At 36.1% G+C, this 27,466-nt stretch overlaps 5 protein-coding genes across 5 annotated transcripts; 1 reads left to right on the top strand and 4 right to left on the bottom strand.

The window, feature by feature from the left end:
• Nucleotides 1-992: 992 nt before the first annotated feature.
• On the top strand, nucleotides 993-5,066 carry LOC113326420 (topless-related protein 1-like). Its single transcript, XM_026574157.1, has 13 exons — nucleotides 993-1,072; nucleotides 1,167-1,346; nucleotides 1,440-1,553; nucleotides 1,640-1,798; nucleotides 1,944-2,082; nucleotides 2,272-2,391; nucleotides 2,601-2,693; nucleotides 2,779-2,958; nucleotides 3,058-3,186; nucleotides 3,271-3,366; nucleotides 3,473-3,655; nucleotides 3,748-3,914; nucleotides 4,391-5,066. Exons 1-13 carry the CDS (start codon nucleotides 993-995, stop codon nucleotides 4,488-4,490), a joined length of 1,740 nt encoding a protein of 579 aa, XP_026429942.1. The 3' UTR covers nucleotides 4,491-5,066.
• LOC113326419 lies at nucleotides 4,623-5,792 on the bottom strand. Its single transcript, XM_026574156.1, has 3 exons — nucleotides 5,322-5,792; nucleotides 4,800-5,071; nucleotides 4,623-4,707 (listed from the first exon to the last, which is right to left on the bottom strand). The coding sequence occupies exons 1-3, from the start codon at nucleotides 5,790-5,792 to the stop codon at nucleotides 4,623-4,625; spliced, it is 828 nt and encodes a 275-aa protein (XP_026429941.1).
• A 5,299-nt stretch (nucleotides 5,793-11,091) lies between these two features.
• On the bottom strand, nucleotides 11,092-13,116 carry LOC113326679. Its single transcript, XM_026574368.1, has 3 exons — nucleotides 12,779-13,116; nucleotides 12,186-12,695; nucleotides 11,092-11,378 (listed from the first exon to the last, which is right to left on the bottom strand). Exons 1-3 carry the CDS (start codon nucleotides 13,008-13,010, stop codon nucleotides 11,158-11,160), a joined length of 963 nt encoding a protein of 320 aa, XP_026430153.1. The 5' UTR covers nucleotides 13,011-13,116; the 3' UTR covers nucleotides 11,092-11,157.
• Nucleotides 13,117-14,174: 1,058 nt separating this feature from the next.
• On the bottom strand, nucleotides 14,175-17,359 carry LOC113326417. The gene is made up of 7 exons (XM_026574155.1): nucleotides 17,119-17,359; nucleotides 16,531-17,040; nucleotides 16,260-16,409; nucleotides 16,003-16,131; nucleotides 15,844-15,870; nucleotides 15,124-15,605; nucleotides 14,175-14,846 (listed from the first exon to the last, which is right to left on the bottom strand). Exons 1-7 carry the CDS (start codon nucleotides 17,357-17,359, stop codon nucleotides 14,175-14,177), a joined length of 2,211 nt encoding a protein of 736 aa, XP_026429940.1.
• A 5,444-nt stretch (nucleotides 17,360-22,803) lies between these two features.
• LOC113326416 (desiccation protectant protein Lea14 homolog) lies at nucleotides 22,804-23,846 on the bottom strand. The gene is made up of 2 exons (XM_026574154.1): nucleotides 23,460-23,846; nucleotides 22,804-23,155 (listed from the first exon to the last, which is right to left on the bottom strand). The coding sequence occupies exons 1-2, from the start codon at nucleotides 23,693-23,695 to the stop codon at nucleotides 22,804-22,806; spliced, it is 588 nt and encodes a 195-aa protein (XP_026429939.1). The 5' UTR covers nucleotides 23,696-23,846.
• Nucleotides 23,847-27,466: the final 3,620 nt, after the last annotated feature.

Raw genomic sequence — 27,466 nt, 5'->3', positions numbered from 1 at the left:
TGGCTCGGCTCAGCTGGGTGCATTCATCCCAAAGCATACACAATTGGGGCGGACATAACCGAGGATGTATGGTAACTAATTTAGCTGCGGTGCACAGGATCTCCCCCAACTGCATCCAGACGAGAGTTTGTTTCAGCCACTGGAGAATATGAATGGTGATGGAGGAGACGACTGGTGAATGGTGAAATCATGCTGACATAGTTAACGGTGTTGTGACAGTTGCTGTCTGATTCGCTGAAGCACTAACGTCGTCATAACATCCTGATGAAATTAGGAATATGTTGACGCCTTAATAGAATATGCTGAACAATAACAAAATATATTGACGGTAACCAAATATGCTGAATAGTAACTGCAAATGCTACATGTCACCTGTTGACTGGATCATTTGCTGACATGGGTGTCTGTTGTATAAGCTGACGTAGCATGCTGACATGTACTTCGCTATTTTCCATAAATCCCCGTACTTGGGCCAGCATATGTAGGCTCTACTCTAGTAAGCCCATTTTTGATACAAAATATTAGGGTACAAAGAGACCGTTTTCTACATGGTGTATTTGTAGGGACCACCGTTCTGTCGAACCCCTTTAATCTTTAGTCACCTATCTGATCAATTCACGTATTTTTGGCATGCCGGTGCTCAGCCAAATTGGCAACACGGCAGTTCCACTCTTTCTCCAAGAATCTTTCTGGAGACCTTTCGGAGACTAAAGATTTTCCCTACCCCGTTTCGATAAATCAGTAATCACACGATAGGCAACAGCGACTATAAACCCTTGTTATCCTTCTAATCTTTTATCACCCCTGACTCTATAGTTCGATCTTTGCTTCCTTCATCTTCTCAGGTGATTATATTTTCTCTTTATTTAACTTTTGATCAAGTTTTTCAACATTATTCCGGTTTAACTGATCTTGGTTCTCTTAGTAATAATTATATACTCTTGGTAATAATCTTTATTAACCTAATTCTCAGGTATCTAAATCATAGAATAATGTCGATCTCTGATAAAGAGGCGTTGTTTATGATACTACAAGCCCTATATGAAGGGCATTATGAAAAGGCTGCTCACAAGTAAGCTTTCTATCTCTCGGAAATCTTAGAACATGTTTTAAGATATTTTTTGTTAAGTTGAGATTAAATTTCTTGTTGTTTTGAATAATATTAGGTTTGAGCAAGAATCTGGTATCTACTTTAACATGATGTATTTCGAGAATGAGTTACGAAACGGCCATTGGGAAGAAGTTGAGAATTACCTTCTTGGTTTTACTGAGTTAACCAGTAATCGATACTCGGTTAAGCTTTTCTTTGAGATTAGGAAGCAAAGGTACTTGGAGGCATTAGACAGGTATATAATCATTCAATTACTCCCTCGAAAAGTGATACTTTCACCTTTTTCAATTTCGCCTGGTATGAACGAATTATGATTAGTGCAAAATAGGAAGGAGATCGGAAAGGCTAGGGATATGCTGGTAAACGACTTGAAGGTTTTTAAGACATTTGACGAAAAGGTGTATTTGGATATGACTGGACTCTTGGGATTGGACAACTTCAGGTAGTATATTTGTTAAAATTATTGTGGTCAGTGTAGGAAGTTGAATCATAGTGTAATATCTATCTATCTGATTATTGTGTACGCAGGGAAAATCAGCAACTTAAGATGTATGTCGATGAAATTTCTGCGCGTGCAGTTTTGCGTGATTCAGCCAAAGACTTGATTCAAGCTAATCCACTTTTCAAGGACAAGTTGGAAATTCCAATCCTTGTGGAGTCGAGGCTACAATCTATCTATAACCAGAGGTACCGTAATTGTCATATTTACATGTATTGGGACTTCTTCTTTTTTACTATACTGGCCAGAAAGAATGGTTTTGTAACTGCATATTTTATTGATTTTGTTTGTTACCAACCGGTAATTGATTTAAATATGTCACGGTTAATGCAGCTTGCTTAGGCAGCAACACCCACTTCAACAGGAGAAGGACCTGATGTCCAATCCCTTTGGAGTAAGACCCGTCCCTGCAGGTTATGCATATCGTAACACACAAAACAATGAAGGTGTAGCTTCATTCGGTAAATATCAGGTGCATAATCTGGTTTACTCGTTATAGTTTATCATGCATGTATGTATTATTCTGGAGATTTTGATAATGGTAATGTTGCCTTGTTTTTTTTATAACTTTATTTACAAGTTCAATTTCAGAACATTAAGATCATTGCATTGTAATCAATCCCATTAATTGTTAGAACAATATTGAATTGGATTTTGCTAGAATTCTGAGAATGCATGGCTTAAACTGGCCAAGGTAGCTGATGAGGTCACTGTCAATGAAATTAAGGAACGGGGTCAATGTCGATCTTTGCGGCTTCCTGATAAACTGAAATGTAACAAGGTAGCATTTTCTCTTGGTATTTTGAAGCTGATTTTGAATACTTGCTTCACAATCTTGAACCTGATTATGTTTTTATTTCTATTTGTCATTACAATTACTTGACATTCGGGTCTCTTTTTCTTGTAATTCTGCAATATGCTATTGTATAACTACAATTATCCAAAAGCCAATTCGATTTATTGCTAAATCATGTCCTTATGAATTTCCAGATATCAAGGTTGATGTATGCTAATTCAGGTCGTTCTATTTTAGCGCTAGCGTCAAACGCAATGCATCAGTTTTGGAAATGGGAGAAAACTGAGGTGATATGTTTAGAGAGTTACCATCGCTTGGGAAAATTAGAACATGGTTACGGTGAATTTTATGGTAATATGCTTTGTTTTCTAGGCGTCAGCCAGTGTTCGCCCTGAAATATGGGAACCGAAAAGTGGTAAGCTGATGGTCAATGATATAGAAGACGTAACCAATGAAGAAACTGAGCATTGTTTCTCTATGTCCAATAATGAAGTTTACCTCATTTCAACATCGGGTGGAGAGATTTCCGTGTTCTCAACGGCAACATTTGAGGTAATCTAGCAAACAATTGCGTCAGTATTTTACTATGGGTTTTATATAATGCTCTAGATTTTGATAAAAAATTTCTTGATTTCTTACCATACGACATAGAAATTGAACACATTCATGCCGCCGCCACCTGCGTGTACAAGTCTCATTTTCTACCCCGAAGACAACAACATATTGGTTATTGGCACAGAGGATTCAAACATCCTGATATATGATATCCACAAAGATACGGTATGGTTGTTGCAGATACAAATAATCATCTACATCTATGTTGATTTGGTTATAAAGTCGCCATATTTTTCCCTTTTGTTGCAGATTATGAAAACTCTTAAAGGTCACTTAAATAAAATCATAGGTTTGGCATATTCTAAAGAACTCAAAGTCCTAGTTTCATTGGATGCAGAGGCTCAGGTTTGTACTGTGTTGCATGGCTTTTCTATAAAACTGCTATAAATTTGTGGTTAGGTATTGCAGATTTTCCTGTGGCGCGCACTTAATATTTTATCATGTGGTGTAGATTTGTGTGTGGAAATGGGATACATGGGTTAAGCAGAACACAGCGGCCTTGCAAATACCAGCTGGGACGAATTCTGCTTCAGCTATCCGTGTACAATATCAGAATGATCAGATTCACTTCCTTGTGGTGCATCAAATACACCTTGCTATATACGAAACAACAAACTTGAAGCGTGTAAAACAGGTAAATCCTTCATTTTGACTTGTGGTATGTATATATCAGTTTAATTTAATTTCAAGCATTTGGTTCAACTTAAATCTTTTTTGTTTTTGCAGTGGGTTGTACCTAGATTTTCTGCGCATATCACTGACGCAACATTGTCTAGCGAAAGCGAAATGATATTTGCCAGTTTTCTTGATGCAACCATTTTAGTTTTTGGAGTTGCAAACTTTCAACCCGTGTGTCGCATTCAACCATCTGCATATCTCCATGCAATTTCAAGGTACGAAATTTGTTATTTTGCTTCACAGAATGGTTAATACGTATTTACCATTTGACAGAGCTAAACCGCTGAAAAGATAGGCGACAACAAGCATTCATTCTAGTGGCTTAGTACTTTTAGCTAAGAAAATGTTTGCGTAACCAAGGCATCAACAATTAACCGCCTTCTGCAATTATTATATGACTATAGTTTTTCTTTTCTTTGTATTGCTGCCCTAGTGTTTACCCGACTGCGGTTGATGCTCATCCAACAAAGAATCAGTTTGCATTAGGACTTTCAGACGGTGGTGTTTGTGTAATAGAACCCCTTAACTCCGTCAAAAATTGGTTGGCATGCGAAACCATTGATAGCTGTTAATAATCAAATGAACGGTGCAAAATTGTATGCGCAGCATAAATCTTAATCAAATTTAAATTGTTCAAAATATCAAATAAATTGTATGCACAAATAATTTCTCGATCTCTTGCTCGAATCAGGTATTACTGCCTCTTATGTTTATGTAAAGCTACACTACCACTAGTCTGTCTTAAGATTTTTGTTAGCTTGCCCCTTGTTCTAAAGAGGGTAGGCCAGTAAGTTGCACGAACCATTTCGATGAATAATGGAAGCTGCAAAACCGCGTAGGTGATCAAGAAAACACAAGTGATGATTGTGATAAAAAGTGGAAACCATGAAAATCTATGTCCGAGAACGATAGAAAGTGCGGCACTAAAAGCTATCATCATGGAAACTACAGACAAGAAGAGACTCAGGAGACCAAGTATCAACTTCTTTGGCAATGACTTGAGGAAATCTTTTTCGGTATAACTTGAGGTTAATATGGATAAAAAGGCAAGAACTGATGTGAGGTAAGAGAAGAGACCAAAGGCATCTGCTGCTAGAAACAGTAAGAATGACGTGTTATTTAGAAAAATTGGTGTACCATTTTTTTCGCTATTGCTGTCGCCATAGTTTCCACCGGGTATAGTAAAAGCGGCAACAAACACAACGGTTGTCACGAGAGCAGCAACCACCATGCATGACCCAGCTGTTCTCTGCATCCATTCTTCTCCTTGCTTCATTAACTTCTCATGTTCTTCTGTGAATAAAGCTCGAGCAGTCATCCCAGCTTTGTTTGTAATTAGCCTATCTTTTTGTGGAGTAAAATGTTCCACCTCCTGAATATTAATACATATTAGTATTGACTATTGTAATTGAAAGAAAGAGCTAAATTGCCTGAAAAAATCTTTCCCCCATGGAGTTGCAGCATGCACATGGAATCCAAAACCTAGTGACCAATATGGTAAATACTATCCAGATTCTGAATCTCCCCTAGATAAGTTGGTTATGGCACACAGGACATCTAGCGAGAGCGAAGTTCTATGAATGTGCACTAGCTACCAATCCATCAATATATAAAGTACATACCTTAAACCACTGAAGTTCTCGTTGCATCCTAAGAGCTGGACCAGATATTTCACTTAGTCGGGTCGATGGAGCTAACTTGGCAGATAAATGCAACAATGTGTTACCATCTTTGTCTTTAACAGTCGCAAACTTATCTTTATTGTCATTAGTCACATTAAGAATCAAGTTAAAAATCCTATCAGTTCTTTGTCCAATTGCCACTGCCAGTGGTGATTGCTTCTCCATATCAAGCATGACTAACTCCGGCATAATTTGAGTACATTCCTCTAAGACTTCAACAGCCCCGGAACTGGCAGCAGAGCTCAATATGCTTGTATTTTCGAAGAAATCTTTGAGAACACGTTTTTCATCTTTAATCGCCGCTGTTCTATTAATGTGAACGACTGCATCGTCTGATTTTTTCTTGGATGATAGTACTTTTGGAAGCTCTTTACATATGCACTTAACCAACTCCAGCGCTTGACGGTGCATTAACTTTTCCTTATAGGTGTGAGACCGAGAGCTGGTTATTAGACAAAGGGGAAAACGCAAAATTCAACTATATATTTTATTTAGCTAGAGTGCATAGCATACTGTTAATTCAATTTGATTTAGCATGAAATGCTATATGTTCATCTTTTACGTACCTTCATGAAATCTCCTTGTGAAAAATCCTGAAGAAGAAAAAAGAATGGCCGCAGTTAGAAATGCAGATGAGACAGAAGGAAAAAAAAAACACAAGGCTGATAGTGATAAACGTATCTCACAATCGACCACCAGAAACTACTCTAGTTGAGCTTTCATGGTCCTGTTACCTTGATGTTGTTGTAAGTACAAGTCCCAATCAGGGTCTCCTTTGTTGGTTAAATTTCAACATAGAAGTCACTAACAAGCTGGTTAGGACAAGATTAGAAAATTGATGTAATCCTAAGGAAATTAGAAGTCATCTAGTTCTAAGAAAAGGAAAAAACATGTAATAAGGTAATAGGACTAGGAAAAGGAATTCATAGTTTTATATATATATTATCACTAAAATTGTGGTTGATCATAGGAGCAAGATTAGAGCTTGTGTTTAGTTTTGAAAGATTTTCTAAACATCAATAAAGAGAGTTGTCTTTATATAAGCTAAGTTTCATCTTGCAGTTTCCATTAATTGGTATCAGAGCTTGTTTCTGAGCCATGGAAAACGAAACCACCATTGTGGGTGTAAAAAAGTTCACGCCACCATCAATACAAGTTCCAATCCTCAACGCCACAAACTACACAGTATGGGCCATGAGAATGAAGGTACTGATGAAAATATACAAAGTTTGGGAAATAATTGATCCTAGTACATTGGACCCAGACAAAAACAATGTTGCCATTGGATTACTCTTTCAAGCAATACCAGAATGTCTTGTTCTACAAGTTGGTGAACAGGGAACTTCAAAGAAAATTTGGGATGCAATAAAGGCACGTAATCTCGGAGCTGATCGAGTTAAAGAAGCCCGTCTGCAAACCTTAATGTCTGAATTTGAAAGAGTGAAGATGAAAGACACTGATACTATTGATAGATTAGCAGGAAAGCTATCAGAGATAGCCTCAAAAGCTGCGTCACTTGGACAATCCATTGATGAAGATAAACTGGTAAAGAAGTTTCTCAATAGTTTACCAAGATCCAAGTATATTCATATCATAGCTTCTCTCGAACAAGTCTTAGATTTAAAGAAGACTAGCTCTGAAGATATAATTGGAAGATTGAAAGCATATGAAGAGAGAATCCTTGATGAAGAAAACAATGGAGAAACTCAAGGAAAACTCTTGTACACAAACTCTTACCAACAAAACTCTGCGACAAGAGGAAGAGGTCGTGGAAGAGGTGGTAGAGGATACAGAGGCCGGGGAAGGGGAGGAAGGTTTAACTCACAAGATAGAACAACAAGTCAGAATGATCAAAACCAAGGGAAAGAAAAGAAGGATAGATCAAACATTATTTGTTACAGATGTGATAAACCAGGACACTCTCCTCTGTATGCCCTGAAAGAATACAAAAGATTGAAGAAGCAAACAAGAATGAAACAAGGGAAGCAGATACAACTCTTTTCATACACGAAGTTGTATTCTTAAACGAAGGGAAACTAATACCAAAGAACTACGAATCAAAGGATGGAGAAGAAGGAATCTGGTATTTAGATAATGGAGCCAGCAATCACATGACTGGTAAGAGACACTACTTTTCTGAACTCAATGAGAAAATCAAAGGACAAGTGAAGTTTGGGGATGGATCTTCTGTAGAAATTGAAGGGAAAGGATCAATTCTATTTCAGAGCAAGACCGGAGAACAGAAGCTTGTCACAAACATCTACTTCATCCCAAACTTACAAAGCAACATTCTAAGTTTAGGACAAGCTACAGAAGTTGGATGTGATGTTAGAATGCGACAAGATTATCTAACAGTTCATGACCCAAGTGGAAGACTTTTAGTTAGAGTCTCATGCTCACAAAATATACTCTACAAGATAAGTCTCATGATTGGAAGGCCATTGTGTCTGAATATGAGACTGGAAGATCAGATATGGAACTGGCACGCAAGGTTAGGACACATAAGATTCAGAACCTTAAAAACTATGTCTCGGAACAAGATGGTTCGCGGGCTACCACAGATAAACGATGAATCAAGGATCTGTGAATCATGTTTAGTTGGGAAACAAATACGTCAAGGTTTTCCAAAAGCAACAACATTCAGAGCCTCAAAGCCATTAGAGCGTTTTCATGCTGATTTATGTGGTCCTATTACACCACAAACCCTTGCAAATAACAAATACATATTTGTTATTATAGATGAATTCTCAAGATATATATGGTTTATTCTTATGAAAGAAAAGAGTGAAGCATTTGACAGATTCAAAGCTTTCAGAAATCTGATAGAAAAAGAGTTAAAAGAGGAGGTCAAAATGCTTAGAACTAATAGAGGAGGAGAGTTCACTTCCTTATAGTTCAACAAGTTCTGTGAGTCAAATGGAATCAAAAGGCAACTCACAGCACCATATGCATCACAACAAAATGGAGTGGTGGAGAGGAGAAACAGGACTCTAATGGAGATGACAAGAAGTTCTTTAAAGGCTATGCAGATACCTAATTATCTATGGGGAGAAGTTGTACGACACTCCACATACCTAATAAACAAGATACCTACGAAAGCTCTGAAAGACATGACTCCATATGAAAGTTTGCGAAAGAGAAAACCAAACATAGATCATTTAAGAGTGTTTGGTTGCAAAGCATACGCAAAAGTTGATTCTGCAACTCTTAAGAAACTGGAAGATCGATCTCAGACTCTTGTGCATCTAGGAATTGAGCCTGGATCCAAAGCTTACAGATTATTCAATCCAACAACGAAAAGAGTAATAGTGAGTCTAGATGTGGTACTCGATGAAAAAGCAAACTGGAACTGGAAAGAAACTAATGATGGACCAAGTAGGGATCCAGGAATGTTTCAAATGAGATGGGGTCAAGTAATTTATGAAGGCGAAGGACCCATAATCATCAATACCAATGGAAACAATGATGTTAATCAAGAAGAAGAAGAGAATAATGAAAACACTGAGAATAACGAAGAAGAAGAAGAAGAAGAAGAAGAGATCGATGAAATAACTCAACCCATTCCACTGCGAAAATCAACAAGACAGATACAAAAGCCACAATATCTGGAGGATTATGTTCTTCAAGCTGCAGAAGAATGTGAGATTATGCTACTTTCTGTTAATGATGAACCAAGGAATTTTCAGGAAGCTAAGGTCTCGACTAAATGGACACAAGCATGTAGAGAAGAAATTATTTCAATCAACAGAAATAAGACTTGGTTTCTAGTTGATAAGCCAGGTGGGGTAAAAGTGATTGGTCTTAAGTGGATCTTCAAAATAAAACGGAATGCTGATGGTACTGTCAACAAATATAAGGCAAGACTTGTAGCTAAGGGATACGTTCAAGAATCAGGCATAGACTTTGATGAAGTTTTCGCACCAGTTGCTAGACTAGAGAGAATTCGTCTCTTAATAGCATAAGCAGCATCAAACTCATGGGAAATTCACCACTTAGACGTTAAGACAACATTCTTACATGGTGAATTGCGAGAAGATGTGTATGTTGAACAACCAAAAGGTTTTGAAGTAAAAGCACAAGAGCATAAGGTTTATAAGTTATCAGAATCTCTATATGGTCTAAGACAAGCTCCTCGAGCCTGGAATACAAAGTTAGATCAAATGTTAAGAGAAATCAGATTTGTTAAGTGCTCTAAAGAAACATCAGTATACAGAAGAGAAGAAAAGGGAACGCTTCTTGTGATTGCAGTCTATGTAGATGATCTATTTTTGACTGGCAACTCCCTTAAGGTGATCAATGAGTTCAAGAGAGAAATTTCATCAAAGTTTGAGATGTCAGACCTCGGAAAACTCACTTATTACCTTGGCATAGAAGTCCATCAAGGAGTAGATGGGATTCAGATTAAACAAGAATCTTATGCAAGGAGAATTATGAAAGAAGCAGGACTTGAAACTTGTAATCCAACTAAGATACCAATGGAGTTTGGACTTAAAGTTTCAAAGGCACAAGAAGAAGCTGAGATTGATCCAACAAGTTATATAAGAAATGTTGGATGCCTAAGATACTTATTACACAAAAGACCAGATTTGGCTTTCTCTGTGGGAGTAGCAAGCCGTTATATGCAGAGTCCACGCAAGTCTCATGGTGATGTAATAAAGCAGATATTGAGATATCTAAGAGGAACAATCAGCTATGGATTGAAGTATGGTCGAGGAGGATCAAAAGTAATTGTTGGGTATAGTGACATCAGTCATAATATTGACCAAGATGATGGAAAAGTACAACTGGTCATATATTTTATCTAGCAGAAGCACCTATTACATGGTGTTCACAGAAGCAAGACACTGTAGCTCTATCATCCTGTGAAGCTGAGTTTATGGCTGCAATAGAAGCAGCTAAACAATCAATATGGCTTCAAGAACTGTTGGGTGAAATCAAAGGAAGAGAACCTGAAAAAGTTCTCATCAAGATTGATAATAAGTCTACAATTGCACTCACTAAAAATCCAGTGCTTCATGGAAAGACGAAACACATTCACAAAAGGTATCATTTCATACGAGAATGTATCGAGAAGGAGATCATCAACGTTGAACACATACCAGGAACTGAGCAGAAAGCAGATATATTGACAAAGGCATTAGCTCGGATCAAGTTTGAAGAAATGAGATAATTGATTGGAGTACAAGATATGTTACGGGTAAGGTTGAAGCTTAACGGGGAGAATGTTGGTTAAACTTCAACATAGAAGTCACTAACAAGCTGGTTAGGACAAGATTAGGAAATTGATGTAATCCTAAGGGAATTAGAAGTCATCTAGTTCTAAGAAAAGGAAAAGACATGTAATAAGGTAATAGGACTAGGAAAAGGAATTCATAGTTCTATATATATGATCACTAAAATTGTGGTTGATCATAGGAGCAAGATTAGAGCTTGTGTTTAGTTTTGAAAGATTTTCTAAACATCAATAAAGAGAGTTGTCTTTATATAAGCTAAGTTTCATCTTGCAGTTGTCATTATCCTTCACCCATTTCTGGGTCAGCAACTGGCGAGTTATAAACATATTGTGTAGAGCGACGCAGTTCGTGAGTTGTCAAGTCTACCTTAATCACTGTAATATAACCATCCACCCATCACAGTAAAGAGTCAAGATCCATATGACCATACAAATTGATATAAGATTCTTTTTCGTAGTAACTAACACATTGGCGAGATGTTAATGAGGCAATATTTTGCAAGTCCTAATTGAATATCAAACATGGACAAGGCAAGATAGCATTTAAAATTTCCTCCAAGTGAAAAAACAGAAGGAAGGAAAGGCTTGCAAGCAATATATGGACATTAATATACCGGAGTACTTGATCCGCTGCCAGGGTGTCAGCCAACTTCCACTTTGAAAGGCAAAAGGCCTTTGCGCCAGCACTTCTAATGCACATGAACCACTGTCATCTTTCGGCACTGCCAACTGCGGGAATTTCTTGATCAAACGACAGGCGGTATCTATAAGGATCAAGGGGAATCACTATTAGAAAAGAAAATTATACTCCCGTTGTTCCATTTTAGACGAGTGTTTAGGGTTATTTTTTTGTTTCATATTAATCGATCGTCTTCATATTTTCCCACAAAATTATCGGCAATATCATAGCATTTTTTCTTGGAACTATAGGTTTATTTTCAAGTGCATTAATACCAATTAATGTTAGAAGACTTTTTTCATGGGCATAGATGGATTTTTGTTTATGTATCTCTCCATTTCTTAATCTGCATGAAAACTCTCAAACATTATCTAAAGTGGAACAGAAGGAGTATAAACGGATGGAGTATAAGCGTACGGATTAAACATGAGAGATGAGATGGATCGATCTATTTGGGTTTTCAGTAGCGTAGTAGTTAACCACTATCTAAGTTGTATGGGGAAAAATCAGTAATGTGGCCTTGACATATTAGGTTTGTTCGTTCTACGAAAATGATGTAGAAGTATTTAAATATACTGTAGACTATATTTCCTTTCCTTTCGCTATCCTGTGGGCTATTTGAAATGAGAGGAATAATAGACTATATTTAAATAAACGGAAACATTTAAATCAGATGGTGACTGTTAAGTGCACCTTATATAATTGGGTTTTAAAAACTAGTTTGTTTGAAAGTATTTTATTATCTACTCTTATTTATAATTGGAATACTATCATATGTGTGAGCTAGCCTTGTTAGCTTAACTTTTCATTATTCCTCGCTGCATTAGTGAGGGTCATTCTTAATTTGAATTTCCTTTTAGTCAAAAAAAAAAATATATATATATAAACGTACCGTAGTGATCAGCGTTAATAATATTGCAGATTAGTCTACCGCCTGCAGTACCATTGGTGATGAGTTCTGCGCAATCTTTTGGAGTGACATCGCATAAATGCTCCACCATCTCCTTTTGTTTATGTTTGAAAAGATTTTCCGCAGCAACCACAAGTGGGATGTTTCCCCCTTTATCTGGAATTCCGGTTAAACTGGAACACTTGCTGGATATTGCCTTGACAATTCTAGTACATCCAACAATGGCAGCAAGGTGAAGCGCTGTACTTCCCATATCTTTGTGCATTTCCTTGAGATCTTCACCTTCCAAAGTATTTACTACATCCTCCATGAATTTCAACTGCCCTGTAGATGCCTTGTCGTATATTTGTATATCGATTCTACTTAACATGATCTTCTCAATCACCTTCTTTCGATCAGATATCTTGTTGTATCCATCCATCACTTCTTTCCCCTTCTCCCAATGATCTTTTGCTATTTGTGTTATCATCGCTTGGTATCCTGCTTCCGGCACTGGACACATAATCTAGCTTCATTAGATACACGTACAGAAAAATTAGGAATAAAAAAGAGTGCAAAAGATTATTGGTTATTACCGAAATCATCAATATTGACAGAAACATCATCATTTAGGTGAATGATCTTATGTGGATATTCAGTATCTGTGAGAGTGAGTTGCTGCTGCCCTACTTGATCATCAATTGCGACTTCTTCAGGCACCGGCTCAATGGTGATCTCCTTCTTTTTTGCTGCTCCGGTCAACCTCAGGGAAAGTCTCCTTGAAAATGATAACGAGGGAGCCGATGATAATTTGCTTGGATCAACCATTTTTTCTGTTTCTTATTTAGAAATCAAACTCTATCAGTGCAATACATATATCTGCCGATTCTCAAAGCATTTCAGCATATATAATGTGAATCAAATATGTTATTTACTTCCAAATTGAAACACTGATTAAGTTCTAATTGAAAACTTAAGCTAGTTAATGTGTTGACTAGATCTACCATCAAATCTGGTGCCAAAAAAACATACTTTATCTGTTACTCACTGCTGTTAAGCTTATCCAACTTGTTTATGGACCTTAATATATTGGAAGCTTCACAGTACATTCATCCTATGTAGCCAAGTTGAACTATTTATATGTCAAATTTGCTGGCGTTAGATTAAAATTAAGCCTGAGATCATGTTCTCTGGGGCGTTTTCCCATTAATTTGCACCTCTCCTTGATGTTGTTGTTTTTGCTTTGTTCAAAGAGAGAGGACTTTGAGTGCCTAAATATGCAGATTTTATAAACCCAAAACCTTGAATTTAGTATATCTCGGGGAGACGAAGTAGGAGATGCTCGATCTATGCTCCCCATGTTCATGCAAAATGGGTGTTATTTTATTAGGAGGAGAACTAATAGTTTTAATGTACGTCACGTATAGATTTTGTAGTGACGTATACATTTTATGAGATAATCTCTAGTCTACCTGGTACTTGCTACTAGAAAAAGACTTTGGTTTGGTTTGGTATATGCCAGTGCTCATTCGCATGTACTATTTCTAGTCTAGCGACAAAAACAACCACGGTAAAAACCTCATGGCGCCTACACTTTCGTAAAACATAAAAATATAGTTGGTATATGGCGCCTACGCTTTCAAAATAATAAGATGGTTTCATGTGTAATAATAGGCTGGTTTCAATTAATAGGCGGGTTATACATGAAACCTGACTATTATTTTGAAAACAGAGGATTCTTCAATTCAAGTGATAGTTCATTGGAAAGTTTACAATTTATTAAGAAAAAATCATGTCAAAAAATCTGCAAAAAAAAAAAAATCATACTCATTTTTCTCCACGATTTTCGGGATTACATTGCGAAAATCACAGATTAGGTAAAAGATAAATCGTAATTACAAAATAGATATTTCAAAACACATTTACTTGACATGATCCATACATCTTGAAAAATAATAATCATAGAAGCAAACATTCTCCTTTAAGCAAGCATTAGTGTCTCTTATTTCTATGTAAAGATGCACTAGAATGTCTTATAATTTTAGTTAGCTTGCCTCTTGTTCTAAAGAGTTTAGGCCAATAAGTGGCATGAACCATCTCGATAAATAAAGGAAGCTGCAAAACCGCATAGGTGATCAAGAAAACACAAGTGGTGACTGTGATAAAAAGTGGAAACCATGAAAATCTTGGTCCGAGAACGATAGCAAGTGCCGCACTGAAAGCGATCATCATGGAAACTATTGCCAAGAAGAGACTTAAGAGACCAAGGATCAACTTCTTCGGCAATGACCTAAGGAAATCTTTTTCGGTATAACTTGAGGTTACGATAGATAAAAAGGCAAGAACTGATGTGAGGGAAGAGAAGAGACCCAAGGCATCTGATGCTAGAAACAATAGAAATGCCATGTTATGTAGAAAAATTGGTGTACCGTTATTTTCGCTATCGCTGTCACTATAGTTTCCACCGGGTATAGTAAAAGCGGCGGCAAACAATACTGTAGTCACGAGGGCAGCAACTACCATGCATGACCCAGCTGTCCGTTGCATCCATTCTTCTCCTTGTTTCATTAGGTTCTCATGTTGTTCTGTGAAAAGAGCTCGAGCAGTCATTCCGTCGTTGTTTGTAATTAGCTTATCTTTTTGTGGTGTAAAATGTTCCACCTCCTGAATATTTATACATATGTAATGCAAGTTATAGTAATTGAAAAAGTGCTAAATGGCATGCAAAACTTGCCCCTATGGAGGAGTTGCATTGCAGCAAGCACATGGAATCCACAACATAGCTAACAATAGTAAGTATCCAGATTAATTCTCAGTTACCCCTATTTAACTGATTGTGGTTCTTTTGCTGGAAAATTAACAGAGGCCATCTAGCGAGCTATGAACGAACTCTAGGTAACAATCCATACGTATATATATAAAGTACATCAAATACATATACCTTGAACCATTGAAGCTCTCGCTGCATCCGAAGAGCTGGGCCAGATATTTCACTTAGTCGAGCTGATGGCGCTAACTTGGCAGCTAAATGCAACAATGTGTTACCGTCTTTGTCCCTAATAGAAGCAAATTTATCTTTATTATCATTAGTCATATCAAGAATCAAGTTGAAAATCCTATCAGTTCTTTGTCCGATTGCAACTGCTAGTGGTGATTGCTTCTCCATATCAAGCATAATTAATTCTGGCATTATTTGAATACATTCCTCTAAAACTTCAACAGCCCCGGAACTAGCAGCAGAACTTAATATGCTTGTATTTTCGAAGAATTCCTTGAGAAGACGTTGTTCATCTTTATTATTGTGAACTATTTCATCGTCTGATTTTTTTAACACGCTTGGAAGCTCTCTACATATGCATTTAACCAACTCCAGTGCTTGACGGTGCATTAATTTTTCCTTGTAGGCGCAAGTGAGACCGAGCGCTGATCATTAGACAAAGGGGTAAAGGCAAGCAGTCATCAGCTATGACCATGATTTTATGAAAAGCTACTTTTGCCTCAAGCAAGAGCATAGGTCGCACATGTGCAATGTGTAAAAAAAAGTATTCTAATGGCACTACCAGCAAAAAATGAAAACAACCATCTCATTCATATTATAAAATACCTCTTAATATAGAAGCAGTAGCAACACTGCAAAATTCAATTTATTTTTAACTATTACCTTTGTGGAATCTCCTGGTCAAAAAACCTGACGTAGAAATAAGAATGAAACAGTTAGGAATGAATATGAAAACAAGAAAGAAAACACTCAAGACGGTAAACCTATTTTTGCAATCGATTGACCACCAGAAATTTAGTTGAGATTTCATGTCCCTGTTACCTTGAGTTTGTTGAAAGTACAACTCCAAATCAGGGTCTCCTTCACCCTTTTCTAGGTCAGATTCTGGGCAGTTATAAACATATTGAGGAGCACGAAGCGGTTCATGAGCAGCCAAATCCACCTTAATAGCTGTACATGAACATTTCTTAATCCATTACTGAATACGTACTCTCAAGTGATGCTTAGAAGAAGGAAAAAAAAAAAAGCAAAAAAGGGAAGTCATGGAAGGATAGCAATATATCTATGGACATAAATACCAGAGTACTTGATGCGTTGCCAAGGTGTTAGCCAACTTCCACTTTGAAAGGCGAAAGGCCTTTGAGCCAATACTTCTAATGCACATGAACCATGGTCATCTTTCGCGATAGCCAACTGTGGGAATTTCTTGATCAAACGACAGGCGGTATCTATATAGATCAAGGTGAACTTAATAATATTAGAACAAAACTATTCTTTCGAATTTAGACACGAGAAATGAGATGGATCTATCCTAGCTACCATAAGAAAAAGATCAATGAATACACGTACCATAATGATCAGCGTTAATTATATTGCAGATTAGTCTACCGCCTGCAGTAACATTGGTGTGGAGTTCTGCGCACTCTTTTGGAGTGACATCGCAAAGATGCTCCACCATCTCCTTTTGTTTATGTTGGAAAAGATTTTCCGCAGCAACCACAAGTGGTATGTTTCCATCTCTATCGGGTATCTCGGTTAAATTGAAACCCTTGCTTGATATTGCCTTCACAATTCTGGTACATCCAACAATGGCAGCAAGGTGAAGGGCTGTACCACCCATATCTTTGTGCATTTCCTTGAGATCTTCACCTTCTAAGGTATTTACCACATCCTCCATGAATTTCAACTGCCCAGTAGATGCCTTGTCATATATATGAATATCCATTTTACTTAACAGGATCTTTTCAATGACCTTGGTTCGTTCTGATATCTTGCTATATACATCCATCACTTCTTGCCCCTTATCCCAATTACCTTTATCTACTTGACCTGACATTGCATAGTATCCTGCATCCGGCACTGCATACGAAACACAAAATCTAGCTTCATTAGATAAGATAAGAAATTTGGAAAATTAGTTTAACACAAGACTATTACCAAAATCATCGATATTCACAGAAACAACATCTTTAATTTCTATGATTTTTGGAGTCTCTTCAGTATGAGCATGAGTGATATGCAGCTGCCCCACTTGTTCATCAGTTGCGCCTTCTTCAAGTACCGACTCAACGGAGGTCTCCTTCTTTTTTGTTGGTCCTGCCAACTTCATGATCAGGGAAAGTTTCCTTGTAAACGAGGGAGCCGATGCTAATTTACTATGATCATCCATTTTTGCCATTTCCTATTTAGTATCAAACTATACATGTATATATGCGGTTTCTCAGGAAGTATGAACCTTAGTTTGAAAAGAAACTGACAGTCTGAGACAGTACTGATTCGGTTCCGACGAACTTAAGCTAGTAAATATGTTGACTTTCACGTTTCATTAATGCAAAGTGATTTTGTAAACGTGGGAATAGATCTATAAAACATACTTTAACTTAAAGATTAATGTAATGGAAATTTGGAAGCTTCACAGCATTTTCATTTCATGCATGTAGCTAGTGTTACAACTCACCACCGACCTAATTATTAGGTATTGTCAACAATGTTTAGATAAATCTAGATATCTCTAGAAGGGTTCAGAAATTATTTAGTTACCAGCTAGAAATATCTAGTCTAGTTTAGTCGGTCCTCTAGAGAGTTAATTGCTATAGTCGGTTAACCAACAAGTACAAATAGGGGACTTGCCCTATAGTGCGCGATCAGCATATATACTACAAAAGTTGAGAGATCCCTCGACTGATCAGGGTAGTGAGTGGAGTTGAGAAGTAAGTATGTGTGGGTGAAAACCCAAGTGAGCTCAGTGTACTAGGCTTAATTTGTATTAAAAAAGAATTCGCACTTTGCTTCTCAAGATCTAACATGTAAGATGTAACCAAGATGAATTACCAATATATATTTATTGGGTAGGATCCAATGACATGATTATACTTATATTGACACTAGGTATCACCCGGCCTAACGGCGGGGGCTCAACCTTTTATTATAGGCATTTTCTTCGGGTACAAAAAAAAAAGACATATTTAGGCAAAGTTTGATGCCCTTTATTTTTTACTAAAATGTCTCAATAATGCTTTCAATTTCAAAACAAAATCTCTTCTTGAAAAAAAGAAAAAAACCTGAAAAAGAGAATAAGGCCTGCGTATAGATGGGCTCAAATATTCATCGCCGTTAACAAAATAGAAAATGTACGTGAAATCTTATTGTTCAGACATTTGCAGAAGAAAATCACAAAAAAGGACGACCATAAAACATACAAAATTTTGGAGAGCTTCCTTTTCCCCTTGCGGTCTGCATTTTTTCTTTTAATCCAGAGCCTGATGTTATTAATGAAGATGCATAGATGGCGCAACATCTACCAAAAACTATATGCACTCAAACCTTGATGTGCTCCCACACCACAGGCTCCCTGAACATGATGCCCAACTTCATATCCGCAGTGCATATTGGAGAAGTGTAAACTTTGCAACAGATGTAAAAAAATATGATGATTAGTATCTCTTAGCGATACCACATTAATCAATAGAAAACCGAGTATCTCCAACAAATAATGTATTTCACACACATATCCTATAATCCAAGCTACAAAAGTATACTGCGTACAGGCTTACGATATTTCGACTTAGGGGGAAAATTAACAATATTCTTGATGATATAAAAAAAGCCAATGAAAAGCAAAAGCAAAAACATTATTGTTGGCAGTGAAAATATCATTGTACGCAAACACAAATATCTAATAAGAAAGGCTTAAATTACGTTATCCAAACTTGTTTAAATGGGTTTCAAGCTTTACACTTCTTCTTAATTTCAACTCAATTATACTTTTCTTAATTTCAACTCATTACACACCTATATCAAAACAATTTCACTGAAAGAAATAACTTAGTTTAATTCCCTATTAAGTTAGTTTCCGTTTCATTTAAGTTAATTTCCCTTTCATTGAGAGGAAATAAGGATGTAAACAAAAAATGATCAGGTGATTAGGTTCCGAAGTAGGACTGACAATCTATAAAGACGTACCTACAAAACTCCTTATAGTTTGAAGCTCCCAACACAACTATATTGCGTATCCAAATTAGAAGAGTTGCATTCCCACTAATCTTCGTCGTCATGTGTAGACTTCTCCAACCAAAATTCAAATGAATTGACTGTCCAACATTAATAATGTTTTCCACATTTGAATCATTTAGAACTGCAAAACCAAATTCATTAAGTTCGGAACTAAATGTTATCTCGCAAGTGCATACAGAAAAACAGAAATACATAGCACACATACATGTACTATTCCCAAGCAATAAGTTGACAACAAATTAAGATCAAACAGATCCCTTCTTTTCACAACAAATTATTATGCAGTATACACTATACCTTGCAAAGTAACACGTATCAAAGTAACAAAAAAATAACATGAATCATTAACTTCAAATGTACACTGGCTAGGTTTACATTAAACTCTTCATCCCACCAAGTACCCCCCTTTATCTTACTTTTTTAACAAACTAAACTAATCCAATCACAAGGAAAGATCTCCATGAGTAAAAAGAGAATATATATTAGTTCGAATTAAATTGTAGGCTGTTCACGATGCAAAGACTAAGGATTACACAAAAATATGTAATACCCAATATCACTAATGAAAATTCACTCCACGTAGAAATGCCACGGCCGAACAGAAGGAGAAGACACTTAGCGGGAAAGAAGCCGTTTTTTTTTTCTTCTTCTTTTCTTTTTCTTTTTCTTCATTTTGATAAATAAGAAGACGGCAGTGGCTTATATGAAACTAAAAGATTTCGATAATGAACCCTGACCGCTAAACCGTATTTAGGTCAAGTGGCCGCTAAATAGATTAAAGTTAGTTTTGCTCCTTCCGTGGCATAATCTCTAGCGTCCAAATTAATAAGAAGCATAAAATCAATAGCCACGTTTGACTTTGAGTCAAACATCCAACAATGAATCGCTACCGCAGGATGGCCGAAATCAACGGCCTTAATTGATCCATAGACAAACAACCTTCTTTCTTATATTGATATTGACATAAACATGACATGGTTTGACCATTTTTTTTACAAAATTTAAACGACAATGTATTTGAAGCTAATTTTTTTGGGACATGTTCCTCTTATATAGATCTACCTTCCTACCAATAATGAGCGCATTTCGAGACTATAAGACTACCATCTATTTTTTTGAATTTTAACCGTTGAAGATTAACGGTTGAAATTAAAAAAATTGGATGATGAAGTTTCGTATATCGAAATGGTCTCATTTTTGAACGTAGAGCTATATAATTGGAACATATCACCAAAAAATTAGTTTCAAACTCGTTGTCGTTTGAGTTTTACAGAATAATGACCAAACCATGTCATGGTTATATATATTAATATAACCATGTCATTTGATACTACCCTATATTTATATGTCATATTTGCTGGCATCAGATTATATTTAGATTTGTCACGTTCTCCGAGTCATTAACGAGTAAGGCTAGGAGTTGGGACAGTGTGTAGTTTGGTTATAATATTGGTAGCCTAGTCGGGACACTCTGACTTTGGAATTTTTTATATCTTCTTCCTGGTAACACGTAAGATCGCAAGCAGGAGATTTTGATAGCAGGAGATTTTTAAATGGTGTAATCAATGGGAATGTAATATCATGCACCATATTAGGGGGGTCTTTGCTCCCCATGTTCATGGAAAATGGCTGGGTATTATATTATTGAAAGAAAGAAAAGTTACATACATACGTCACGTGTAATCTCTTATTGACGTATGGCTTCGCATGTTACTTAGCGATGCGCCTAGTATGGTTGTAACTTATATATCTGGCTGTACGAGCACGAAGATGAATGCAGCAATAATCTAAGCTTATAAACAGTTGCAAAGAATACAAAGAATTCGCTTTCAATTCTTCATTTTTGTAAGTTGATGCAGCATCTGCCGAAACACCTGAGCTATTTTGTTTTGATTAGTAACACAGGAGGCTGATAATCTTAATTGAGATTAGCTTAGCGTTTGTCATTGACACAGTTTGTTAGTGTGACTTTTAAGTAGGCACATGGATTTGCACACCTTAATCTAATGTATTGACAGTTAATTACAGAGTCTACACCGTTCATTACCATGTGCCTGTATCCGGGGTTAACGCCTGTAATCTTCCTCGAAATTAAATAACCTAAAGGATCTACATACGCTGTTATTTGTATGGATGATTAAATTATGTTTTGATTTTATATAGACAGTTTAAAATTCACTGCTATTAAATGCCTTGGAAAAAATGTCCTGGGATCTGCAAAACAATAACGAGTATTAGAAAAAGAAGCAACAGCAGAAAATGGGTTGTTCAACTATATTATCTAACTGAACTTGATATCGCATACAGTAGTTGCTTCGTCGTGGTATTGTTAAGTAATGTTAGATCGAAACTGAAAAATGTAAGAGGAATTGTAGCATCAAACAGAACAATTACGTACAAGAAATGAACGCAGGCCTAAAATAGTTGGACAGGTAATTGAGTATGATATCATTTTTTACCGTAATAAAAAATATAAAAAAAATCAAATTGGAACCCAACCAGAAAGCAGTCGCACTTTCTAACATCTCCAATACTAGAATACCTTAGCTTCCACGAAGAACTCCTCAAACAAGTTAACAAGAAGAACCAACAAATGAAGAATAAGAGACCACCACCACTTGTAACTAGCATTTCATTATACAAGTAGAATCATGTCCAAGCTTCAGTACCTGCTCCTCTCCTACATTTAAGATGGAAAACCCTATGGTTTTTTTTGATCGGCCTACTCAAACGGAAACACAACAGCAAATGATGCCTAAAAACTTCTGCGCCCATGCCACTTCTTCCTCCACACTCACCTTCCGAGTACACGGTGGTGGTGTTGCATTTAGGATATTAATTAAAATAAAGAAACTCAAGTCGATAAGTCTTTGACAGTCAATAGTTGGTCCAGGTTCGAATAACCGAGTACAAAAGTCCGATCCGGTGTGGGAGAAAACTTGGGTAACAAAATACAAATAACTCGTACGCAAAATAAATAACTCATATTGCTTTCACAAAATTGGTTAAAAAGACCAAAATCAACAATTTCTGAGTGAAAAGGACGTATAGAATTTAATACTGATTTAATGGACGAGACTGTAAAAATAGTCAGGATGTAAACAGTTTCATCCTGCCCATTTTCAAATATTTTTTCTTATTTTTAATTTACATCAGGATGCATCCAGTTTCATCCACACTATTTTTTAAGTTTAAGCCACGATGAATCCAATTTCATTCTTGCTATTTTTTTTTGTGTCCGTTTCACCCGTACTGATTTTTACTCGTCCATTTGTACCATGTTTTAGAAATACTTGGACAATTGACCCAATTTTCGTATTTCTTTTTGATATAAAGGAACTACTATCAGGAATTTACATGAATAAAATAATAAAATGGAGAACAATATTAATCCACGATTAACCATATCAGGAACACGAAAACAATGATCTCTTGAATGAGATTGTTCGCAAAGAAAATCTGGACATTGCAAAATACGTGCTTCATATTCAAAAAGAAACTAAGCTTCATATTCAAAAAGAAACTAACAATCAAAGAAGATGCAAAACACGATCCCAATAGGAAAACAATACATTTCATAGTAATCCCAATTAACAGAAGAAAGTACTGTTATGGTCTGAAATCTACTCTTTTCTGGCTAACTTCTTGTATGACTACTTCATCCTGGCTTACTTCATGAACAATCTCATTTTCTTGTCCTGCTTGATCACTAATTAAGAAATCAGACATAGTCGTCGACGGGCGTCTGAACTTTCCTTTCCCAGAGACTGGAATGATAACATGTCCAATCACAGGTATATCAATAGTAATATTCATCCCTAGCCTATAGTCGATATCCGCCATATGATCACTTCCTGGCCTCGCCAGACTACTAAGTGGAACTTTTACTCGTACATCCAGCAGATTTTCCGTTTTGGCCTTCAACTTTCCTTGATCTTGCAAAATTCCATTCACCTTTTTCCTAAATAAAATCATCAGAATATCATCGTTAAAATCATCTAACAACTTTATCATCAATGCACGCACAATAAGCTAGCAGATACCTCTCTAATAGAAATAGTTTATGTCCAGGCGACTCCAATATTGTGGACTCGAGATCATAGTCCTAACTTCAAACATTTTCTTGACGAAAAAAAAGTTAAAAGAGAAACTTTCAGCGATGTACAAAGGTTTTCCAATCGAAAAGCAGACGATTAAAAGTCTCTAAATTAGATCACCTTACTAAAAAAATATGGGAGTTGTTGGAAAAAAAAAAAATTACTCACCCATCACCATAAAAGAAGTCATAAGTTGCCTTAATTATGGAAATCTCGATATTATAGGGATTGTTCACGGAAACTTTGGCGGCAATGGTCACTGAATTTGCATTATCTTCTTTGGTTTCCAGATCTGTTTCTGGTTTCTTTGTAAGTGCAAAATTATCTACAATGTTCTTAGCTCTGTTCTTGGCTTTCTCAATATAATCAGACATAGTTTTCTTTTGCTCGGTCAACTCAGCCATACTAGCAGCTACTAATGTGATCTAATGATCTCTTTGTATATCTCTCTGTAGAGATGCATGGAAGCAAGCAAGCAACTTTAGTAATGAAAATGATGAAAAGAAGAACAAATTAATGAACAACTCAATGAGACGATATTATGATTAAGATAGATTCAACTCAATCCCTATCAAACAAAATGATAATTACTATTAAATATATGTTTGGAATTGTTAGCTTGACCTGGATCAATGAGTCTTGTAAAAAAATATTATTTACTTAACCAACCTTGGATGCTTAAATCGACCTTTTATTGGCTTAAAAAACAAACGAGCTAGCTCATGGTGTAGATGAGATCTCGCTTCAAAAATGAAGTTTTTAGCTCATGGTTTACAGGGGCAGCGGTGCCATGATTTCAAAAGAGAGGGGGCAATACTACATAGTTTTTTCGAAGAGCATATCTAGTAAAATTACAGCAAAAAACTTAGAGACAAGATGCAGTTTTAGTCAAACAAAAAAAAAGAAGAGGCTTAAAAATAGAAGAAATTAGAGTACATGCTTAAAAGGCTAAATTCTGATTTTTAATTCTATCCTGGATAGACTAGAAAACAAAATTTGGGTTTTCTACTTTTCTTGGTCGAGGCAACTTGTAGTTGTTTTTTTTTCGAGGCAACTTGTAGTTGTATAAAATTTCGAAATGGGCTCTGAAAACTTAAGGTCGGTGCTGAAATATCAATGGGTCGCCTCCTCGCATGCTGGTAAAGTTGAAATTTAACAATAGAAAAGTGTGAAAGAGACACTTTTGACACCAAACATATTACACTATGACTATACGTTCAATATAGTACACTGTTTAAAAAATATCCGGACCGGTTCAATGGTCTAAGACTCTAGGCCATAGAAAAATTAAAAATGAGAGGGTACCTAGTATTTTATCAAAATTTTCATTCGTGAACCTATGTGAACAATCTTTGAACAATCACTGCGTTTGGATCTTAGTTCCGTAAGAACTTGTCATGACAAGATCTCTTTCTTGATTGTAAAACAAGGCCAAACTATTATGTCTCGAAACTTCAAGATCCGAATTCAGCAAGACAAGGTCTTGTATGATTATCTCACAAGATCGAACTCAACAAATACAAGTCTTCTTCGATCTTTATTCATGGGTTATACTATCTAGATTGTTTAACGTACTATTTGTGATGTAATTAAATTATATAGATAAACAATAGAATTCGGGAAGAAACCGAAACAAGACCACAAATCTTGTTAACAAGGAAAACTATAATCTAACACACTAATCCCGAGACCTCATTCATCTCCAACACGTACTGTATTAAGCCACTATAGAGACTATCATACTCTCAGACTTCAGTGATGTCGAATACCCTCCAACCTATTTAGTTGCAGTTTTGCCCTTTACATTTCTTGGATATTGGAAGATCCTATGCACACGATTTCCTTGATGGTGTCCTTTACTGGCCCACATATTTTCGTGAAGACTAGGGTTACTCCATCTCCAGCTGGACACCTATTTAATTTTCTTAAGATATTTTTTAATCAAGGTAACGGAAATCTATTTTCTTTTAGGGATCTACACGTCAAAAAAATGCCAAAGAAAACCTCAATAGCTAGGGTTTGGTCTCTTCGAAACTTATAGAGATAACTAATTGATTATAACTCGCAAGATTTATCAAAATCAAGTATAGATAGTAATGTTGTAGAACTAACAAGGTTAGAGACGAAAGACTCCTTGCATGTAATTTCTATCAACCTTATTTCTAAATTTGTAGTTCTTGAATGGCAGTATAACAGGAGGTGAACCTTTAGAATAAAGAAAAACTACAACAATCAAGATAAGATTACATATTAATTAGAAATAAAATTCATTTTGACAATGAGTACAATACAAGAAGCATCAACTAAACTTAAGTTGCTCATCAGTGAATCTGGAAGTTTGTGTAAGGGATGTATATAATATAATGTTTGATTTTTATACTGAGGTTCTTCAATACTAAAGGTAGCTAAAGCTATGGAGATCATTGATATAACTTCGCATATCCCATTACATGGTTGGATTGAGGTTAATGTGGACGGGTGTTCGTTGGCAACCCGCGGATAGCTGGTTATGGTATTCTATTTTGAAATAATAATAGCTTGGTTGTCAGTTTTTTAGAGCAAACCTTTGGTATAGTTAATTCAGTTTCAATCTTATTTTGGAGAGTCATATTTGTTTATAAGGCTCCTACTGAAAGGATGGCTTGCATATAGTTCGACTGTGATTCAGTGCACATAATTAGAGCCGTATCTGATCCTTATCTGGTGCCTTAGAGATTAGCGGTTCACTGGAAAAACTATTTAAGGTATTTTTCATCTATACAGTTAAAATATTCTAATATATACAGGAAAGGTTACGCGGTAGATGATTTGTTGGCTAAATGTGGTGCTTCTATAGGTTCTTAATGGTGGAATGACCCATGCCTCAGTTTATTCTGTTTTCTTGGGTACAGACAAATCCATTCTGTGTGTTTACCATAGCTTTACTTTTTTTTTAATCTTATTCTCTTTTACTTTGAGGTATGGGATTAAGTCCCCTTCATTATTTTTTCGTTGTTTTTATTAATAAAATTCTTCATCAGTTAAAACATATTCTGACCAGGCTTCATCAATATTCCCATGTGAAAACCTCAAAATTGTAACCTTATATAATTCTGAAGAACCTAAGTTTATAGAGGACGACTCTTGCAGCAACAAGATGCATAGCGTATATGAACTAGTTGCAGAGAGTCCTCTATTGATATTAATGATGAAGAAGGCTAGGTTTTCTTGAAATTAAACAACGATTGATTTTCCTCAATACTAAGTTCATGAACTAATTTCCATTTTTACAAGATACTTAGATCCCAAGTAATCTTAATACTACTTAAACTAGCTTTTTACTTTGGTCCGAAAGAAGTTTATTTCCTTCGTAAGAACATTCTAGCAATATGGTTCTTTCTTTTGGTATACGCCGTAAGAATGTTAACCAAGAGCTTCCAAAAGGAAGGTTCTTTTAAAAGTTAGTGCTTCTACTCAATTAGGAACATAATTAACTTACTCAGAATAACATGATATTAATCAGAATGGAAACCAATAAGTGTGCGAGATGTTTCCCTTACAGTACAAAGAATAATATGCACATACTTTTTCAATTAAAGACCTTGCAAAAAAAAGTACCTCAAGAGTTAACCAAATGGTCCGTGAACCATCATGCAAATCATCGTCTAGAAATGACCAAGTTCTCATAGTTCGCGAACTCAAGAAGTTTTGATGTTAACATAACTTGTCAAGATTTGTGTTGTTCGCGAACATGAAAATGTAGTTCATGATCTAAAGTACAATTTGGAGTCAACAGAAAACATCAAGAAATTGAATGCCCACGAATTAACACCTTTAGCAGCTTGCACCTTAGAGTTTTACCTAGGTACCTCTGCCCGCGATCATAGTCTATTGAACAAAAGAATTGTTCTCAACCGCAAACGTGGTAAGTCCCTGAAATATCCATTACTTGAGTTTGAGTTTGAGTTTCGAGATTAGGGAAGTACAAATTTGAACTCAAATTTTTTTATTTGTATCTCATCATATACTAAAGTAGTACGACATTTTCTCAGAGGATAGATAGGCAGAAAAACAATAAATTAAATAGCATAGTCGGTTTTCACATATGTACCTTTGTTTATGAATTTCTCATTTGTGATTCGTATGATCTTCAGTCTTCAAGAGTGTTAGAGCATAGCTCGGTTGAACCCACCAAG

Source organism: Papaver somniferum, unplaced genomic scaffold (genome assembly GCF_003573695.1).
Source record: "Papaver somniferum cultivar HN1 unplaced genomic scaffold, ASM357369v1 unplaced-scaffold_10, whole genome shotgun sequence".
Lineage (NCBI taxonomy): Eukaryota > Viridiplantae > Streptophyta > Magnoliopsida > Ranunculales > Papaveraceae > Papaver > Papaver somniferum.
The sequence above is the reverse complement of the archived record's forward strand: the minus strand, read 5'-3'. Positions and strand labels throughout refer to the sequence as shown.

Coding starts and splice junctions, on each gene's coding strand:
- LOC113326419 (XM_026574156.1), bottom strand. CDS start 5,792: ATGCACCGTCAAGCGCTGGAGTTGGTTAAGTGCATATGTAAAGAGCTT. Junction 5,072..5,321: donor GAGAACTTCAGTGGTTTAAG/GTATGTACTTTA, acceptor ATTAATATTCAG/GAGGTGGAACATTTTACTCC. Junction 4,708..4,799: donor AATAACACGTCATTCTTACT/GTTTCTAGCAGC, acceptor ATACCGAAAAAG/ATTTCCTCAAGTCATTGCCA.
- LOC113326679 (XM_026574368.1), bottom strand. CDS start 13,010: ATGGTTGATCCAAGCAAATTATCATCGGCTCCCTCGTTATCATTTTCA. Junction 12,696..12,778: donor TGTCAATATTGATGATTTCG/GTAATAACCAAT, acceptor TTATGTGTCCAG/TGCCGGAAGCAGGATACCAA. Junction 11,379..12,185: donor TATTAACGCTGATCACTACG/GTACGTTTATAT, acceptor TGATCCTTATAG/ATACCGCCTGTCGTTTGATC.
- LOC113326416 (XM_026574154.1), bottom strand. CDS start 23,695: ATGGCTGAGTTGACCGAGCAAAAGAAAACTATGTCTGATTATATTGAG. Junction 23,156..23,459: donor GACTTCTTTTATGGTGATGG/GTGAGTAATTTT, acceptor GATTTTATTTAG/GAAAAAGGTGAATGGAATTT.
- LOC113326417 (XM_026574155.1), bottom strand. CDS start 17,359: ATGGCAAAAATGGATGATCATAGTAAATTAGCATCGGCTCCCTCGTTT. Junction 15,871..16,002: donor GTACTTTCAACAAACTCAAG/GTAACAGGGACA, acceptor TTTCTACGTCAG/GTTTTTTGACCAGGAGATTC. Junction 14,847..15,123: donor GAGAGCTTCAATGGTTCAAG/GTATATGTATTT, acceptor ATAAATATTCAG/GAGGTGGAACATTTTACACC.
- LOC113326420 (XM_026574157.1), top strand. CDS start 993: ATGTCGATCTCTGATAAAGAGGCGTTGTTTATGATACTACAAGCCCTA. Junction 1,347..1,439: donor TACTTGGAGGCATTAGACAG/GTATATAATCAT, acceptor AGTGCAAAATAG/GAAGGAGATCGGAAAGGCTA. Junction 3,915..4,390: donor TATCTCCATGCAATTTCAAG/GTACGAAATTTG, acceptor TGCTCGAATCAG/GTATTACTGCCTCTTATGTT.